At 31.8% G+C, this 19,937-nt stretch overlaps 1 protein-coding gene across 2 annotated transcripts; it reads left to right on the forward strand.

Annotated features, from left to right (window-relative positions):
* The first annotated feature begins 10,763 nt into the window (after positions 1–10,763).
* Positions 10,764–19,843, forward strand: LOC129898852 (uncharacterized protein YKR070W). Of its 2 annotated transcripts, XM_055973560.1 has the most exons (12): positions 10,764–11,134; positions 11,218–11,321; positions 14,966–15,001; positions 16,162–16,235; positions 16,422–16,462; positions 17,290–17,361; positions 17,457–17,658; positions 18,372–18,467; positions 18,559–18,626; positions 18,834–19,029; positions 19,106–19,189; positions 19,442–19,843. In XM_055973560.1, exons 1-12 carry the CDS (start codon positions 11,022–11,024, stop codon positions 19,499–19,501), a joined length of 1,146 nt encoding a protein of 381 aa, XP_055829535.1. In that variant the 5' UTR covers positions 10,764–11,021; the 3' UTR covers positions 19,502–19,843. The 2 variants fall into 2 exon arrangements, with proteins under 2 accessions (XP_055829535.1, XP_055829536.1); XM_055973561.1 differs by lacking the exon at positions 17,290–17,361 and having other exon boundaries at positions 16,422–16,458; positions 17,534–17,658.
* Positions 19,844–19,937: the final 94 nt, after the last annotated feature.

Raw genomic sequence — 19,937 nt, forward strand, 5'->3', positions numbered from 1 at the left:
TTTTTAATATAATGGAAAAGTAATTAAAAACGAATGACGAGAGTATCAATTTTCTTTTTCCTTCAACTTTATCCCTTAAATAGAAAAGAATTGTTATGAAAGACATGAGTTATGCCGAATTTTTCCTTTATATGACGATCTCTTTTTTTTAATTATGGGGATGTTAATTGTATTACCTACATAATTTTGTGCTACATATATAAATATCTGATGCATTAACAGTTAATTAATTTAAAAATTAACCTCTTTCGTAGTAAGAGTGTTAATTGAAACTAGCTTAATTAATTCCTATGACATTTCTATAACAACGTACCAAGAATAAATATACTAACTGGTTGGACGTTTCATTTATTAAGCAAATAAAAATAAAAATTGGCTGAAACTAAAATATGAAAAAAAAATGTTGCTACCTGGGTGTTCGAACCCACAAAGTTTGCTCCAGAATTTGCAATTTCATAAAAACCTTTACTGCTGGACCAAGTCTTTGGCTTGTGTATAAGGGGTTCATTATTAAATATATACTCATAAATAAACAAATTGATTCTATACATACGGTGTAATTTTTCGACGAAGGGGGTTCAGATTGAACCTCTAGGCTGCATGTAGGTCCGCTTCTGCGTCCAACCCCAATATTGTATTATTAAACTGTATTATATGTGTTTAATTATTTTACATAAATATTTTAGAGCACAACATAAAATGAATTACACTTTACAATAATTTTTTTTTCTATTTTTATAAAATTAAGAAAAAGTTATAACTTTTTTTGAGTTTTCATATTTAAAATTAAAAAAATAATCTCTCATACTCATTTTAAGTCAAACATTTAATTTTTATTTGATTAAGTAATAATATGATTATAAGTAAGATTAAATAAATAGGATTGGATTTTGGAAGTATTCTCTTATCCTTCTACTACATATTAGTGACCACAACTTAAGAAAAAATATGCCTTTAACGTACAAATCAAGAATTAAGAAAATCCTCATTATTACACTTTCATTTAATTATTTATCTTATTTTAATATATTTTTTTGGATAGTATAATCTTTTGTGTTCCTTATTTAGTTTCATTGAATAACGTATATATACAACAATGACGGCGACAGAACCCATAATTAAAATTTTAAAAATACTTTTTCTCATATTGATTTTAATATTATGTCAAACATGTACTTTCTCTATTTTATTGTCAGTGTTGAGCTAAAGTTGAATTTTATTTAGTTGCTTATATTTGATCCGATCCGTTCATATATGACCCGATCCGACCCGCTTATTTGTAGATACTATTAGCGTGCTTACTTATTTTTTTAAACCCACTCGATGAAAATCCTGGTTCCGTCACTGTGTACCAAGAATAAATATACTAACTAATGGATGTATGTATTAATCTTGATTTTGACTTTGAAGGATACTTATAGACTCATAACGACAACTTAGCTAGTCATGTCTTTATGGAAGTAATTTCTTCAATTAACTTGATCTAATGTAATGTTTAGCATCATATGAATAGAAAAAAGACGTGTACTAATTTATGACTTGCAACCTTGCAAGACATCAATTTTCACCCCTTTGCTTTCTTGTAATATCTTGTCACCTCTTCCTTTTCTACGCGGAGTTAGGGATTTTGGAAGGACCAATAATGATGTAGATGGCAAATTCTATTTAATGTTTTCTATGTGTTCATATTACCCAAAACTTCCATGCACTTACCTGTAATATTATTTTGGCGTGTGGGACCTAAGTACACTTAGTTTACAATGTAGATAATATAGTGAATTATGTATTTTAGTATAATATAATTTATTGACACCGTGCAACAAGTCTACCAGAAGACTAAATAATACACTTAAATTGAATGTTGAATTATTTACCTGGAGGATTAAGTATCAATTCCCACATAATATAATTTATTTATTTTTAGTAGTGCACCCACAACAAATTTTAGATTTGCCTATGGACCTTTTTTGTTTTTGTTTTTGGGTTATTTTTATTAGATTTAAGTTATATACCTCGATAGAATTTAATTTATGTTAGCATATTAGTACTTATTATCCATTTTAGGTTATTATTTAATGTTATTAAATGTAGTTACTTAAAGTATTTTGAATTTATAAGTGACATGATTAGGTAAACAATTGTCACCAACAGTCTAAGAGTTAAACTCATTTTTGTTCTGCATGAAGACGACTTTCTAGATAGTTTTTGTATAATAAAAGCTTTGTCAACGTTAGGCATTGTCCTAGCCTCCCAGGTTCGGTGAGTGAATGATGATACTTCGGAAGTTCAGAAAGCAGAAAAGGACAATATGCCAGAATTAATGATTTTTTTTTTTTTTTTTACGGGAACAGACCCTACACGAGGCTCCCACCTCTCGTGCACAGTCAGGGGTTAAGCAACACCCCCAAGCCTTAACATAAATAATCAAAATAAAATACAAGGAGGGGGACATAAACCTTACCTCCGATCCTATGGTGGTTCATAAGTCGGCTAACCTATTAAGGTCGGCTAACTCATCCCCGATACAAAAAGAGACTAACTATAACTAGAAAGCAGTAAACCTGTGAGAGGACTCCTCCCGGTACAATTCAACTATGAAAGCATAAATGAGGGAGACTCTCCCCTTCCATGAGAAAAAAGAAAAGTAACCTACACTAGTCCTATTCCAACTATGCTACGTACCAGACATAGCTACATTGAAGAAGAACAAGTATACGAAACTTCTATCTCGCATGGGATGGGAAATTCTTTTCATCTTTGCTTTTTTTAGTCTTGTCGTACCAAGAAAATCCAGGTAAAATATGCCTTTGTATCAGTATCATGATTACCAGCTAAGGAGGCTGAAAGGATAGGAAATATATGGAACTATAGTAGCCAACAGCCTTTGAATATTTTCCTACAAACAATATTCCAATTATAATGAATATTTTATTATAATATTCATATTAATTAATGTCTAATATTCAATCTTACAAAATAATTTATAAAATAAATAATTAATATTAAAAATAAATTATATTTCAAATAATTACCATTTTTTAAATATATTAAAAATAATAAGTAAAAATTAAATAATTTTAAAATATTAAATAAGTAAAAATAAAAGGAAGTATTACTTTCCCTCCGTTTCTATTTACTTATCAAATATTTTCTAATTTGATTTCTCTTTTTAATTGTCATTTTTGACAAATCAAGAAAGAACGATTTTTTTTATTATACCCTTAATTTATTATTATGGATTTAATATCTTTAAAAAATATAGTGAGTAAATATATTTAAGACTCTATCAATTAATAGGAGCAAAATGATAAACTTATATACTAATCATTATTTTTTTAATAGTTATATTAAATTAAAATTTGATAAATAAAAAAGAAGGAGTACTATTTAAGGAGATTCCAGATACTACAAAGGGTCCTACATCATACCCTGTTTTTGTGTGGGGGCCATCTTCATTATGCACGAGGATTGACTTTTACAGTCTTTCTTTTTTAAAACTCTTTAGCTTCCTCCGATCATATTTATCAGTTCACTATATTAAAAATATATATTTAATAATATTTATTTAATTTATGAAATTAAGATTTATTTTTATATTTAATTTTTAATTTACTTTCACTGTTAATTATAGTCATTTCTCTATTATTTTTTTAAGATATTATATTTATTATATTTAAAGTGTGATATGGTAAAAAATTTCTTTTATTTATGACTTTTTATAAAGTGTACAAAATCAAAAGTTGATAAGTATTTTTGTTGGACGGAGGAAATATTATGAAAGGTAAAAGTGAATGTTGAATATTGTAGACGTTTATTGTCCGAATTTTCGACAATTTAGACCGCAAAGTTCTCTCTTCCTCGTTCGTTGAACTGAGAATATTGAATATTTGTAGACGTTTATTGTTCGAATTTTTGAGAATTTAGGCCGTAAAGTTCTCTTTTCCTCGTTCCTCGATCTGAGAATAAGTTAGATAAAATTAGAAAAAGAAAATAAAAAAGAGGAGGAACACCAAAGAGAATAATTGTGATTTAGTTGAATTGCCATTATGATTATAGACACTATTTAATGTTCAATTAACCTTCAACAACGCACATTCAAATTCAAATGCAGCTATGCCTTTTTCAAAACATGTTTTTAGTTATTCAAAAGCATATTAAAAATGTTTAATTAGTTGTTTACCACTTATTGCACTAACTAATCTACATATATTTTACTCATGTTTGCATCAAGAAGGCGGAATATTACATGATTTTAATTAATTGAGGATATATCTCATAAATAACAATCGAACTGATAATAAGAAATTGAGAAAAACTTTATTACATGTCTAGCAAAAAAAATGGATGCTAATCTTACACTTTTGAATCCACATTTATGTGAGAATAAAAAAATGTGTTAGCTGATTTAGAGGGTGGTCATCCACACGAATGATCCGATATCGACCCCTCTGTTTAAAGGGTAGTCATCCAAGACTTGAGATTGATTTTCTTATCTTCTGAGTCGAGCCTATCGCATATGCTTGCCTAATGCAGTGGATTGTAGAGTACTCGTCCAAAAAATAAAAACCGTGGCAAAAACTGCAAAAGCAGAGCTATTTTATAATTTCAAAATTAAAAAAAAAAAGTGTCACACAACTTATTTGTCATGCGAGACACCTAATAAAAAAAAATTCCGAAAATGAAAGCCTAAAGATCGCTAAACATAAGTAACAAAAAGACAAACTTGGTGGGAAAGTTATTGCAACTCCAAATTTCTTCCCCTCAAAAACATTACTATAAATTTCACTCCTCTATCGTTATACCTCGCCTCACACTTTCTTCAATCTTCACAAAAGCCTTAAAAAGCTTCCAAGTTTTTTCCATTACTTCTTCAAAATTACTAAACCACCCCATATATTCCCCTGCTCCACCCGAATTCCAACCTCTGTTTTTGCTCTGCGATCTTTCACTTTCCAGAATTCTTCCAATTCATAAAATCGACACGAATGGAAATTCCCCCGCCGAACAATAAGATGAACAGACGGCAAATAAGACCCCCGCCGAGACGAGGAGAAGTGAAAGCTGCGATTTTTAAGAAACTGTTGAAATCAGCAGCTTCGGGTGTCATGATGATCGGCGATTATTGGAAGAGATGGAATATTAGCCCAGATGATGATATAGTGGATGGTCCTCAGAAAGCTAAGCCTAATAAATGCTGATTCTTATCATTTTCGAAAAAATCAACCTTTCCCCCCCCCCCCCCCCCCCGTCTATTTCCAGCTAATGAACATAGCTTAAAAATGGAAACTCTCTTTCTTCCGTATCTCAGTATTTCTCAGTATTATAGCTCATTTATAGTTTATTTTGTTTGCTGTGCAGAGTATATTGTCATGTTGTACCACTTTGTCCGTCTCGTTTCAGTTGTGTAAGCAAGATATAAGATACACTACTTATTTTTCTCCTTTTTTTTTTCTACATTTATTTTACTTACATATATTCCCTCCGTCGTGTGATCCCGTTTGATCGACCGCGGAGTTTAATATATAAGAGGAAATTTTGTTATGTTTATCAAATTATTTTTATTAAAATTATTTTAGTGCTAATTTTTAATTAATTTTTCTTTATAAAAAATTGTTAAGTGTGATTAATTAAGGATAAAATAAGGATGATGTCATTAAATAGTTGTCAAATTAGAAAAGATGGTATTCTTTTTGAAACAAATTTAAAAGAAAAGAGGACATATGGAGTAATAAGCGTGTACTCCATTCGTCCCATATTAGATGGGTATATTATTAAAAATATTTATCTCATATTACTTGATCACTTACTAAATCAAGATATAATTAATTTTATTTTTTCGTTTTACCCCTATAATTAATATGTTTGAAAGTTTAAACAAATTTTAAAAATCTAAAATTTTTATTTTTCAAGAGGCTAATTAATATAAATAAAGCGAAAAATAATAAAATTAGCCAATTTATTAATGATTTTTTAATTACCGTGTAACATAAAAAATGTCAATTTAATATGAAACGGAATAGTAACTTTGATATTATTTTACATACTCTCCGAATTTATATAACAATCACTATTCAAAAAGTAAAATCTTACGTATATATAAAAAGGAATTAGAAGATTTTCGAATTTACATCGAGTTTGATAGTATAATTTTAATTTAAATCGAAGATCTATTAAAAATATTTTTTTTTTTATAAAATAAGGTTAAAATTACGTATATCATTCTTAAAGTTTACTTATGAAATTATTAAACTTTACTTATGAAATTATTATACCGAGACACTATTATTCTTTTATCGAGCTTACTAGATAGTCATTTGTTTTTCCAATAGGAGTAATAAAAAAAAATTAAAAAGAAAACTACTATTTTTAGCTTTATCAGTGTGAACTAAGTTGAATTGAGTTGACCAAAATGTGAGTAATTTTCTATAGAAACTTCCTTGGACTTACTTCAGTGACTTTTGTACTATGTGGGGACGGTGAGCCTTATAGTCCATCTGCCGTGGCAGCATAGCACATCACCATGATATGTCAAAAATTGCTTCTCGAAATCGAATTCTCAAGAAATAAGGTGTCGTTGACAAGTAGTTTTTGAAAAAAAAATTGAATTTTTTTGAGAATTAGTATTTATTCATATAATTTATTATTATTTGGCAAACATCCAAAGTTTCTAAGTTTTAGAAAAAATTAGAATTTAAAAATTCTGAAAGTTTTTAAAAATTTAAAATTATTATAAATTTTTAAATTTTATAAAAACATCTATCATTTATTAATTTGAACTAATATTTATCTACCAACTTGCTCCATTAACGAGGTCAATCAACACAATTAAATAACATCTCTATCTATTAATAAAAAAATAATTTGTTACTACATCCTTTGAAAAAAAATAGTTTGAGTGTGACAAGATTGAGAAAAAATAATAATTTATTTTTAATTAGATTTATGTATTGCTTTTTTCCATATTGTTATTTTGTTTTTGTTGATTGTTATTAATTATGTTATAAGATACTTTTAACAGAACACGTTCATTATAAATGATAACACAAATTTATGGGTATTTTTAATAATTTTTAAAATTTTAAAATATAAAATAATATTTTTTGAAATAGTCAAATATTCTTAAAAAATTTATGGTCAAACGGATGATAAAACTTTATCGAAACTTCACCTAAAAATAATTTGCCAAAAATATTTAGAAACTTGGGCCAAACGCTTACTAACTGGACAAGATTCTTTAGTGATTTAGAAGAATTAATGGAGCAACACAATTTTCTAATTCCGGACCTTGCTGGCGACTTCACTATTCTAGTAAAATTAACATATGAAAATATGAGTCGTTTAAGTCATTTAAATTTCGGTATGTTCTACTGCGAACAAGGTAAATATTAGCTTAAGTTGATTCATGATAAAAATATTTTTTATTTTTTAATTTTATATGTTTGATATAATTATTATAAAGAAAAAATACATTTAATGATTGATTATAAGAAAGAAAAAAAAAGATTTGGTACAAGTATGATAGACTGATTTTATAATCCATTATTTAGCTCATTGACTTAACCTATTCTAGCTTAAGTAATATTTAAATTGGTTAATGGATACTCTTTTGTCCTTTTTTATTTGTCAGATTTTGACTTGATACATCTATTAAAAAAAATAATGATTGGTATTATGAGTTTACCATTTTGTCCTTATTAATTTATAGAGTTTTAAACATATTTACTCACTATATTTTTCAAAGACATTAACTCAATATTAATAAATTGAGGATATAATAGAAAGAAAAAATTGTCCTTTCTTGAATTATCAAAATTGACAAATAAATCAGAAAATATTTATCAAGTAAATGAACTAAAAAAAAAGGATGTAACATAAATCGGGACAACAAAAATATTAAATTGAACCTAAATTGCTCCTCCGTTAACCATGTGAAACCACGACAATAGACAATCACCAAATCAAAAAGATTGTTTACGATTTAAATTGGATTTTAGTTACGTTTGTTTATATGGATTTCAATCTTAAGAAATGGACTTTGAAGGAGTGATAAATAGAATTTTGTGAAATTTTTTTGAATGCATATTCATCTCCACTGTTTTGTATATGTACAAGTAACTATTAGTTAAAAATAATAAATCGAAAAAATATAAAACTATACACTTGTCACTCTCTAATTTGTACATCTTATGAGAAGATTATCAACTAATTAGAACATGTAAGAACTCATCCTCTCAATGAATATGGAACTGAAAATCCCTTCACACATCCAAAATTGAATAACTCGAGCGTGAATATAGACTATAACCCTAGAATTTAATATTATGAAGTTCATAACTTTATTTTGATATCATATTAAGAAATAGACATAAAACCTAATTAATCATAAACATCGACTCATATAAGAAAAAGAAAACAACAACTATTCCGTCAAGAAATGTGAAACTTAACATTAAAAGCTTTCTATAATGTGGAAGATGGAAGTCAGCGCCACAAGTTCTTTATTGACTTGTTGATATGGTTTTCAACTAAATGAACCTTTTCAAATTTTGAACTTTCCAACTCAATGAACCTTTTCCTCTCAAATTATCAATATGTCTTTTCATCTCTATAAACCGATCTTTTCACCAACTTAACATGTGGTTTTTAAATCTGAACCTTTCAACTATATGAACCCTTTAAAATTTGAACCTTTTCAACTCGGTTTAACAATTATTTTTTCTTAATTCAACAATTTGTTTTTCCATCTCTATGAACCTTTCTTCTTCTTTTTCCAACCTAATGAACCTATTCAAATGTAATACTATAATCTCTGTATTTTAATTTATGTGAGATATATTTATTTTCATCTATTCCAAAAAGAATAATATTTTTATAATTGTAAATAATTTAATTTTAAAATTCATCATATAAATGGTTAAGGAGCGTTTCTAGACCACAATTTCAATAGTGCTTTTGTTTAGATTTTTTTTTTTTATCAAGTTAAATGATATTAAGTAAATTGACACAAAAGAATTAAAGGAAAAAAAAATAGGTACCAGCTTTTGTATAGTGTCCACGTAAGCACTCCAGATATGGAATTCTTTCAATATCCACTCCACAGCCTTGGGAACCAAGTAAGTAGAATTTGCAATTTGGTCCTTTTTTGAACTGTTATAAAGGTGCCCTTGTCCACCCTTTAACGCATTCATTCAATCTTCAGCCTCTTCATTTTAGATATCCAACTTCAAAAGCTCTGTTATATTCTGCCCTGCTCAACACAAAATCCTCTTTTCTTTTCTTGATAATTGATCAGAACCAAAAATTTGTAAATGGAAATATCGATGACCAAGTCAAGCCAGAAGCTGTGCTTTCCTCCAAAAAGGGGACAAGTCAAGATGAAGATTTTGAAGTCTATGGTGAAATCAGCTGTTGAATTGGCTTCTATGGGAGGTCGATCAGGAAGGAAGAACAGAAGTGGAGGGTCCTCAACCTCGACCTAGACGCCATCATTAGCAACCCCTTGTGGTTACGATTCCGATGCTGATTCTGACAGGTGACTTTACACAAATGATGATGATGATTAGCTCAAATATTGCAAACTTGGGGACGTATTTGCAAATATTTCGATGTGGGAAATTTCATTTTCCCCAATTTTCTCCCCCCTTTGGGGCTTCCGCTTTTAATTTTTTTTTTTACCCTGAGAGCACGAGAGGTGCGGGTGGAGATGGAGGTGGCTTTGTGTTCGATTTTATATTTTCACTACGTTTGGATTTAATTAATGTAATAGAAGTGAAAAAGAGCCTGTATTTGTGTAATGAAACTTTTGATTATTTTTTAATGATTGATCATGGTCATTTATTAAGGAGATTGAAGATTTGCTTTTCTCATGAATGGTATATGCCATAGGCTCTTTGTTCTTTTGGTGAATGCCAAAATTTAGTAATTCTTTTGATTTTATATTCCGTTTGTTTTAAGTTATATGATACTCTTTTTATTTTGGATATTTTAAAATTTTTAATTATTTGACACATGCACGTGTAATATTAATATTTTTAAAATTAAATTTTGGGTAGCTAATTACATATCAAAGAATAAAAGATAAATTTCTCATGGGTGGTTGCATTGTCGTATGGTGACTTATTTATTGAGGCTAAAATATTTGCATATCATTTGAACTTACGAATATAAACTATAAAATAGATCAAAGAAATTTTAAAAAATTATGCCTCAAAAATTTTAAACTCAAATAAACATTCATCATCTTTATATATTACTTCCTTCATTTCATATTAAGTGAATTTGTGAGGCAATGTATACATATTAAAAAAAATAATTAAGAACATAATTTGAACCATATTTTCCATTATTGTCCTTCATAAAATCATAAATATAACTTTAGAAATAGTGTGATTTATCTCCTAGAAAATATAAAACCTCAATAAATAAAATGACAAATATGAAAAAAGTTTCAAACATCTATCTTGAATTTTGAACAATTCAATTATTTTGAACAATAAAAAATTCTTCAAAAATTTATTTAATATAAAATTGAGGGAGTAACATTTAACAATTGACGTCATTTTATTTCTATCTGACTTTCACATTTTTTTGTAAAATGAAAACCCTTAAAATATGCTCAACATCATTTTATTTTATCGATTAATGTGTTTACTTTAATTTTCAAAGAATTATAATATTATTTTAGTCAATCTAAATCTTCGTATGAGTTGAAATGAAGGAAATTATTAGTAGCAATTAATAAGTAAAAGAAGTAACATGAATTTTCAACAAGCTTTTGCGAATTTGATTGTCTATCATGCTTAGTGTAATATGAAATGATTAGCCAATCAATTCCCCCCTTAGCCTTCATGGTCTTTATATTTTTCGAACCATCACGAAACTAAACTCCATATATTCTTCAATTGGAATGAAACCAGCTCCAATAAAGCAGTCGGGTTTTACTGTTGAAAAGATTCTGGGCAAAGGCGAAAAGAGGAATAGGAGCTTCTTCTCCAATACTCCAACTTTCGATCACAGAGAAGATGAGAATTCTCCAGATCTTAACAAGAAAGCTTTCTTCTTCGCAGATTCGAAGCACAGCTTCTTCACTATCTTCAACTTTCTCCTATCGTCAACTTCACTCCCCTTCCAATCCGTACTCAATTTCTTCTCTATCTCTTATTACTCTATGTGTTTTTGCGATTGTTTTTATGAGAATTCATAGTCTATTTGATGCAGAACCTCATTCGGCATTGCGTTCGACATTGACGGCGTTTTGCTCCGTGGCAGCAATCCTATCGGCGGCTCTCCTCGAGCTCTCAAACGCCTCTATGATGGTTCCGGTACGACGTCGTTTTGACTATCACATTTTGTTTTATCTTTTGTTCTTATTTTATCTTTCTAATAGAAATTTTATTGATGTTCGTGATTTTGTCAATGAAAATGAAATTAAGAATCTTTAGAAGCTAGAACTTAGGAGTGGTAAGTGCCTACTTATTTTGCAAAGGCCGAGATAACAATCTAAATAGGCAGAGGCCATCTATCGCTCCTTAAAGTTGCCCCAAGTATCACTCAAGACACATGGGAGTGTGATACACTCATTAGCTGCAAGTGAGAGCCTCATTTTGCCAATTTTTATATGATTTTTTTCCTTCTTCTTGTTCTTCTCCATTTTCTAGCTATCATTTTCCCAAGCTTAAACTCTTTTCATGGTGAAATAAAATTTGATGATGCCACAGACAAAGAAGCAGATTCAAGTGCCCAGAAATTTCAAACTTAACACCTTTTCTTATTTTGTTGCCCTTCTTCCTCTTCGAAATAGTTTGAGAAAAATCGACAGAAATTTTTAAAAGAGGAGAAACTCAGAAAGGGAAAGAAAACATATTTTCAATGAACAAATCCTGCATTCACATCAAACAGTTTTAGCATTCCAATCCATTTGCATGCGTTCTCACATCATAATCACAGAAAATCTCCAAATCAAATAGAAAGCCATATAATTTTAGTACAAAGATTAGGACTCCATATTTATGTATTAAAGCATTGATTTTTGACTTGCATAGACTCAGAAATCCAACAAAAAAGAAAACCCAGAACAAAAAAGAAAACCCAGAAAAATGTCAAGCAAATGCACTACCACATTTACCAAATCAAGCATTCAAACAACTTCTTATCTCACAACACTCACAAAGTGACAAAAACAAACAAAAAAAGTTTTCTCGTTTAACACATTTCGGAGGGGGAGGTTGGGGTGTGAGGGTGGGTGGTGGTGATAGAGAAGATGATCTGGGTGGGGAGGGGTTAGGGTTCGGGGGTGGGTGGTGGGGGTGGGGGTAGTGTAGAAGACGATTTGGGGTGGGGTTGTGCTTCTCATATTATATTTTATTGGCGGAACGACCTGGGAGGCCCTTATACTTGGTTTCGTTTGTAAGTTGGACCCTTATACTTACGACTTTGCCAACTGAATCCTTAAACTAATCGAAACACAATATTTTAAATCCCTTTCTCATCCGATTTGTGTAAGTGTAGTACACTCTTTTTACACGTAGAATTCCACGTCATTTTTAGTGACACATAAGATATTAAATATTAAAAAATAAAATAAAAAAATAAAAAAAGGATAGTTTTCTAAATTCTGGAAATGTTGAACATTATGTTCTTCATATTTGCTCCCAAATTGAGAGCCAAATTCAAGCTAAATAGATCAAATTTTTGTGTATTTGACTTGAATTTTACATTACAAGTTTACAAATACAAACCCAACAAATCCTCATCACAATTTTGAATTAATTTCATAAATTAACAACAACAATAACAACAACCCAGTGAAATCCCACAACGTGGGTAATTTCATAAATTAACAAAATTCATTTATTGTTGTTCAAGCTTATCAATGAAGTTTTTCAATACCCAATATCACCCTTCACATTATACAAACAAGATTCAAAAGATACTCACAAAATTAAAACTTTTGAGGATGAATACTGGACATAACCACTCCCTTGGTTGGGGGCTGTGCCGCCCTGCCTTTCGTGTCTGCCAGCTATGAAGTCTTGGTGCGTTGTCGTACTTAGAAAAGGATGGTTCTAAAGTAGGTGCCAAGCTGAGAAAAGGCGGAGTTCCTTTCATTACGGTATTTCTGAACAAGGCAGTAGACCTATATGAACTGAATAAAGATAGGGATGTCGCTAATCGCCTACTCGATTGACAGGCATAGCTTTGATAGCTGCTTTATCTGAGAATCTAGCTTCGCTAACGCTCGGCTAAGTCTTGAACCTTCGCGTTGACCGTTCGCTTTCTCAGTAGCATTTGGGATTTCCTCTCTAAAGCACTAATTCCTAGCGTTCATTCCCTTGGGCTAGCTATTCATGCTAAGGGCAGTAGGTGAAACCATTTCCTCACTTCATTCTTATATGATATTTGTTGAGAACGAATTGGGGAAGGGTAGTACTATAAGGCACAAGGCGCATCCACTTCGTCATCTCAGACTCTTTTTGTGCAAAGAGGTAGAAAAAGCTGCGATTGCTCTTGCTCGACTCTTCATGGCATGGTTGGCCGGGAATGAGAACAAAAGGAGAAAGTGTGGCGGAACAAAAAATGGCCAAGGAAGGCATTGATTTGTAGAAAAATAAAATAAAATTTGAGAGAGTATTTAGAGATAGGAATAAAAAGCTTAGTTGGGGGAGGGGTGGGGGTGATGTTAAGAAGAAGAAGGGGATGGGTATGATGGGTGGATCCATAGAAGAAGAAAAAGTGGGTTGGGAAGATAAAATTAAGGGCTGTAGGTGTGTGTATGAGGGGGGAGGGGGGGTGGCGGGGGGATGAGGGGCTGGAAGAAGGAGGTTCTTCCTTTTTTTTTTAATTAAATTTTTTTAAAATAATTTTTAATGTAAAATATTTAACCTCACTCGCTTTGAAACGCGTGTAATAACACATTTTTTCAACTCAACAATATCAGTGCCACGTAAGCTCGATCAATAGTCAGAAGGGTTTAAAATATTGTGTTTTGGTGAGTTGAAGGATTCAGTTGGTAAGCTCGTAAGTATAAGGGCCCAATTTACAAACGAAACCAAGTATAAGGGTCTCCCAGGTCATTCCGCCTATTTTATTTTGAAAAAGTAGTTAAATTTTTTTTTTACTTATTTGGATTAAAAAAGATGTCACACGTCGTTGAGTCATTGACCTTTATTTTCCTACTCAAAATTCATCACTTTAGAATTATTTTTAATATTTATATATGCCACATGTCTTCATTTAATTCGTCACTTTTACACATCACTGGCGAGTGTGTTACACACACATTACATATTTGATGATTGTCAAAAAGTGTCGAAATGACACAGCGGAACCCGACAATAGGTATTTAAAATGAACAAAAGCCAGTTGAGATATCTAAGTGAAATTTGGTGCCAACTTTAAGAGGCCACCAATGGCTAAAGAAATAAGAAGGATAAATGTTCATTTTTTTTAATTTTTTAATTTTTTTGTTTTAGCTCCTCTTAAAGAAATTTTTGTAATATTCATGATCTTATAAGGCCTCAGGGTTAATGCAAGAGCAAATGAGAATGATATTCCATAATAAGCTCTAGCCACTCACTCATTTTTTTCCCGCTTATTACCCCTGAACTTAACATGTTTTCTTCATCGTTGATGTATTTGGCATGATAGAAAATGCTTGAAGAAACTATATTTCTTAACAAATTCATTTTTCAATGTTCGGTTATCAAGAATTGTGGGAAATTTCCATCAAAAGGGGGAAAGTGATATGCACTGGAGTCATTTTTCCTTTCAAAATATCTGATATCCCATGTTTTAATAATATTTGGACAATGTTATCAATCTTCTGATATGAAGTTGTCCTCTTCACTGTGATGTTGTAGCATTACCATCTAAATACTACTGATTCATACTTTTATGGGCTTGGAGCTCTGTAAAAGCACGTAACCATGATTAGGGAGGTTAACTTGAGTAGCTTTTGATTGTGCAGGTACTCTGAAGGTTCCCTACGTATTCTTGACCAATGGTGAGTGGTTTATGTTACCTGTTCTTGTCCAACATCCATTTGGTAGCATTGCAACTGGTTTTTGTGCTTTCGTTCTTTAGCTACTTAAAGTAACAGCACCGTAAATGCAATTATTTAAGTTCTATGTTGCAAGTTCTGGAATAGGATGGATCATGGCTTTTGAAGATATCTATCTCAACACATTAACTCGCTAAATTTACAGCTCAAACTATCTCTTTTGTGCCAGTAAGTAATCTGCTCTGAGAATGCGCTGTACTATCTTATATGTGATTCCTAAGTGTTGCCTGAAGTTGACCATTTCCTGAAGTAATATGAAAGCAGAAGAGAACTTCTCAGTTGTCAGAGGCATGGAACTGGGGTATATACACTTGTAGTGTCCTGTAACGTTAATTGGGGTTTCACTGACCTATTTTTTTTTCCAAACTCTCATACTTAACGGTAATATGTGAATAGTGAGAATCCTTGTTGAAATGAGAAAAGTTAGTACTGTAGAATTGATCTTTTAGGTGGTTGAAGTTGTTGATACCAATATCCCTTAAACCATTGATGATTCATAGGATGTTAGTTCTCTCCCCAATGAATATGTTTTGGCAGTTCTATGAACATATTAAACCCATTGTCATCGGTTAGTATTTGGTTCCTAATTTCATAGGGAGATGAGTGCAGGGTTTGCTTCAGAAATATCTCTTCGTTTAGGACATTCCACAGTCGATCAGCTTCCCTGCTGGTTTTGCACTTGCACTCATTTTGTCTTGGGTTTCCGCTTTTTATACCTAACAAAATTGAGTGAAATCAAAAAGACATGTTCTTTTTTATGTGTTTTATGCATCAGGTGAACGTGAACTAGGTCTATCGATGAACTTATTAAAAAAGAATTAGGTTTATTGTTGGAGATCTTTTATTGGATCTAATGATAGATATTGCGTGCAAAATAATGCCAAACAGGTGCCGTGGTATCTTTCACTTAGTAGAATCACAGTCAATATTCATTCATCCTAGACTAGTTCTCTTATCTAAATGATTCATTTTTCCTTCTATGAATCATTGAGACAACCTTATTGTAACCTACTGTTCTGAACTTTGGAGTAATAGGCGTGCATTTTGAGAGTCTATTACTTATCAGACGAAAGGGGCTTAATGTGGTCTTTTATATTCAATAGGAGGTGGTGTTCCTGAATCTAAAAGAGCAAAGGAGTTGGGAAGATTGTTGGATGTTAATATCTTACCTTTACAGGTATATAAATTCTGAGAGACAGTGGTGAAGTTCTTTCTGATTATCCAAAATTAGTATTGTCTTGATCATAATCTGCTCCTTTTCTTCAACAATTGGATCTTTCCATGAGTTGGTAGTCCTATTATGTGCTGCTTGCTCCATGCTTAAAGCCTCTCATGTATTTTGTTTGCTTGAATGGATCTGCAGGTTATACAGGGGCATACACCCTTCAGACAGTTGATGAGTAGGTAATCTTTTGTTTGTTAGATCTCATTCCCCACTCTCCACATTCAATTATAATAAAGAACAGTTAGTAAAAGAAAAGAAATAGCCATTTCTTTTGTGCCGGTGTACTTGTACAAAAATGTAATGCGAAAGGATGCACCTTCTTCTGAACTGAAATTAACTGCAATAAACTTTGGAAGCACCTAAAAAGCATGAGGCATGATTACCATTATACCAACACCACATAGTTTGAAGTAGGACATAGCTTAGTTGATAGAAGGACAAGCAGGTCTTTAATAAATTGATCACTTATGATTCATCTATATAACTACAGTTCAAAAACTTATTATCTTATTTGAATAAAAGAAAGAAAAGAAAAAGCTTAGCAAATAGTTATCCATGTAATTAGTCTTCCAGAGCTGACTTTGGAAGTGCACGTAAAATTTTCTCCTGTTCCAAATTGGATGTCCAGAAATGGTTTAGTATGGACATTCGGTTTGAAATGAAAATAATGCCTTAACTAGAAAATATTTGTCCCATTTATTTTGATTTTATGCATTAATTTTCATGACTTGCTAAAGCTAAAATGCTGAAGTTCCTAGTGTTTGTCGGTGCATTGAGTATGAGAATTGAGAAGTGTTAGATGCAGACACAACAACCAAACTTAAGAGCCCAAAGTTTAAGCATGGGGTTCAACCTATGTACTACAGATATAGATTTGCAGGATGGCACAATAGGGTTACAAGGCTTTATTTGCTGGACCTAAAGCTGTTTACATTAATTAGGAATCAAGTTTGAAAGATCAAAATTTGCTTTGATTGTCTTTAACAAGTTAAATCCATGTTAACAGATTTGAGAATGACCTTGTTGTTGCTGTTGGAAAAGGAGAACCTGCCGAAGTGATGTCTGAATATGGTTTTAAGTATGCTCCCTGGTTTTGCATTTTATAGATGTAGGTTGAGGGTGCATTCTTCAAATACTTAACAATTTCATATACTACTATGCTTTAAATTTCAGAAATGTTCTCTCCATAGATGAGTATACATCTTATTTTGACAACATTGACCCATTGGCACAATACAAAAAATGGACAGACAAGCAGGATGGTAATCAGAGTAGCAAGTCTAAGCATATAGCTTTGAGCGAAGATCCGTGCTCGCAGAGAGTGCAGGCAGTCTTTGTTGTTAGTGATTCTGTTGATTGGAGCAGGGACATCCAGGTATTCTTCTTTATACTCTAATAGGCTTAAACTTGCATTTGCCTGGCAAGTTAGCTCTGAAGTTATATGTAAAGAAATAAAGATTGATTGACACTTCCATGCTATACTTTTTTTCTCATGCTTTCTCCTTTTTTCATTTCATTTTTTGGTTTGGGGTAGGCATTGATGAATTTTCTCATATAAGAGACATATTTTATCTCAGTTAATTTTGGCTGATAGAGGGGTCAGATAGTATTTAGTGCATTTGTTGGTAGCTTGGAGATTAAAAGCTTGACTCTTGCTTACAAATTGGCTGTTTTTGTGCTACTTCATTAAGTGGTGTTCCTCTCCTTGTACCTTTGAATCCAGAAGCACTTGGCATATAATTTGAAGCTAGTTGGATGTACCTTTCAACTAATTCAACCAGACGCCAAGTGTATTTGGCTTTGTGGATTTCTATTAAGGAATTAGTGATTTGCAGAAGCAACTTGTCAACCAGATCTATCCTTCAATATTTCATAATCTATCTTTCCCTTTGATTTTGAAGTCTTACTGTAGAGTCCCAGTCAGGTTCATCCAACTTCCAGAAATCTTGTCTGTTCCTCTTGTTTCTTGATTTTTTTTGTGCATTTGCATGCATCTCCATGTCTTGCTACATGGAATTAATGTGCTCAAATTTGCCTCATCTCCACCTATTGTAGTTTTGCAATTTTAACTAGAGAATTCAATTTTAGGTTCTCTGTGACATTCTAAGGACTGGAGGGCTGCCAGGAAAAGAGATTGCACACCAGCCACCACTTTTTTTTGCGAATGACGACCTCGCCTATCAGGTTTTTCAATGCTAACCAGATCTGATTGTCTTTGCTTTCCTCAATATATTCATAGAGAATGTAACCTTTGCTATCTAACTTTTGACTCTAGGCCTTGTTTCCATCTGAAAGACTTGGCATGGGTGCTTTCAGAATTGCAGTAGAATCCGTCTTCAATGCGTGAGCCTCATTTTCAAATATCTTGAGACTTGATATTATATCTGACAATTGAGAAAGTAGCTTGCATATAGTGTCATTATCTTGCTCTGATTATAGATTAGCACAAATCTTAATATTATGTGAAATATATGTAAGATGGATATAGAGATGATGTAAAAGAAACTGCACCTTGCTGTAATGCACTTCTGAGACCCGTTTTTGTTACAGTATCCATCCTGCTGCTCTGAAGTATACGTCATATGGGAAACCAAATCCTTCTGTATTTAAAAATGCAGAGACAGTGCTGATGCATGTTCTACAATCATGTCACAATAACCATCAGATTGATGGTAGAAAGCAGTTTTTCAAAACCTTATATATGATTGGTGATAATCCCTCTGTTGATATCAAAGGAGCTCGACAGGTTTGTTCTCTGATTTATTTATGCTGCTACTCAGCTATTTCATGAACTACATATAATTCTGAATTATACCTTTTAGGCTGGAATTCCTTGGTTCTCTATTTTGACAAGGACTGGTGTCTTCAAGGGGAAAGAAAATCATGACGATTTTCCAGCAGATCTGGTGGGTAAATGACATCTTTGACCTATGACTGCATCTACTTTTTTCTTTGTACAATAATGCATAACTGCTTTCTCTTTAATTCCCTCTTCAATCACCCACTCGACCTGGAAAAGTAGTTTGTGAAGCTAATAAGTTGATAGATGGTATCCACTCACACATTTACAGTATGGTCCATTTCTGCATCGCCATTAAGGAAATATAATAAGGTTCACTAAGGACACATTGCCCAAACATGATCTTCATTTGGCGCAGGTTGTTGACACTGTGGAAGAAGCAATAGACTACATTTTGAGCAAGGAGTGTATCTCATGACGCACAAGTTTCACCATATTTTTACCTTAGATGCGTTAATCGGACTAATTTCCATGAGGAAGATGGTGGACCTCCTAGCTTTGCAGATAAACATTTATATGCCTCTTTTTGGCGTGTTTTTTTCCCACCTTCAAATTTGTTATTATTGCAATAAAACATTGGTGAGAGCTCTGCACCTGTTGAAGAAACAAGTGCCGCAAACCTGATTCTTGGTTCTGAGAGAAAAGTACATGAACATTTTAGCATGTCACTCCCAGACCCCAGTTGATTCCTAGTTCAGTTCTTTCTTGTTGTAAACGATCGTGATATCTATTTTTGTCAGAGGGTCATTGTTAAACTTCAGGTAACTTTTTTTTATGGATTAGGCTCTGGCTTCTTTTTTTTTTTAGGATTTTAGTTTACAAGTTATCTGATGGATGAGTTTTGCAGAGTAGAC

Source organism: Solanum dulcamara, chromosome 8 (genome assembly GCF_947179165.1).
Source record: "Solanum dulcamara chromosome 8, daSolDulc1.2, whole genome shotgun sequence".
Classification (NCBI taxonomy): domain Eukaryota; kingdom Viridiplantae; phylum Streptophyta; class Magnoliopsida; order Solanales; family Solanaceae; genus Solanum; species Solanum dulcamara.

What these genes read in the sequence shown, in the direction of transcription:
- LOC129898852 (XM_055973560.1), top strand. Translation starts at nt 11,022, where the DNA reads ATGAGAATTCTCCAGATCTTAACAAGAAAGCTTTCTTCTTCGCAGATT. An exon ending in CTTCACTCCCCTTCCAATCC is followed by an intron (nt 11,135 to 11,217) that starts GTACTCAATTTC and finishes TATTTGATGCAG; the next exon opens with AACCTCATTCGGCATTGCGT. An exon ending in CTACGTATTCTTGACCAATG is followed by an intron (nt 15,002 to 16,161) that starts GTGAGTGGTTTA and finishes TATATTCAATAG; the next exon opens with GAGGTGGTGTTCCTGAATCT.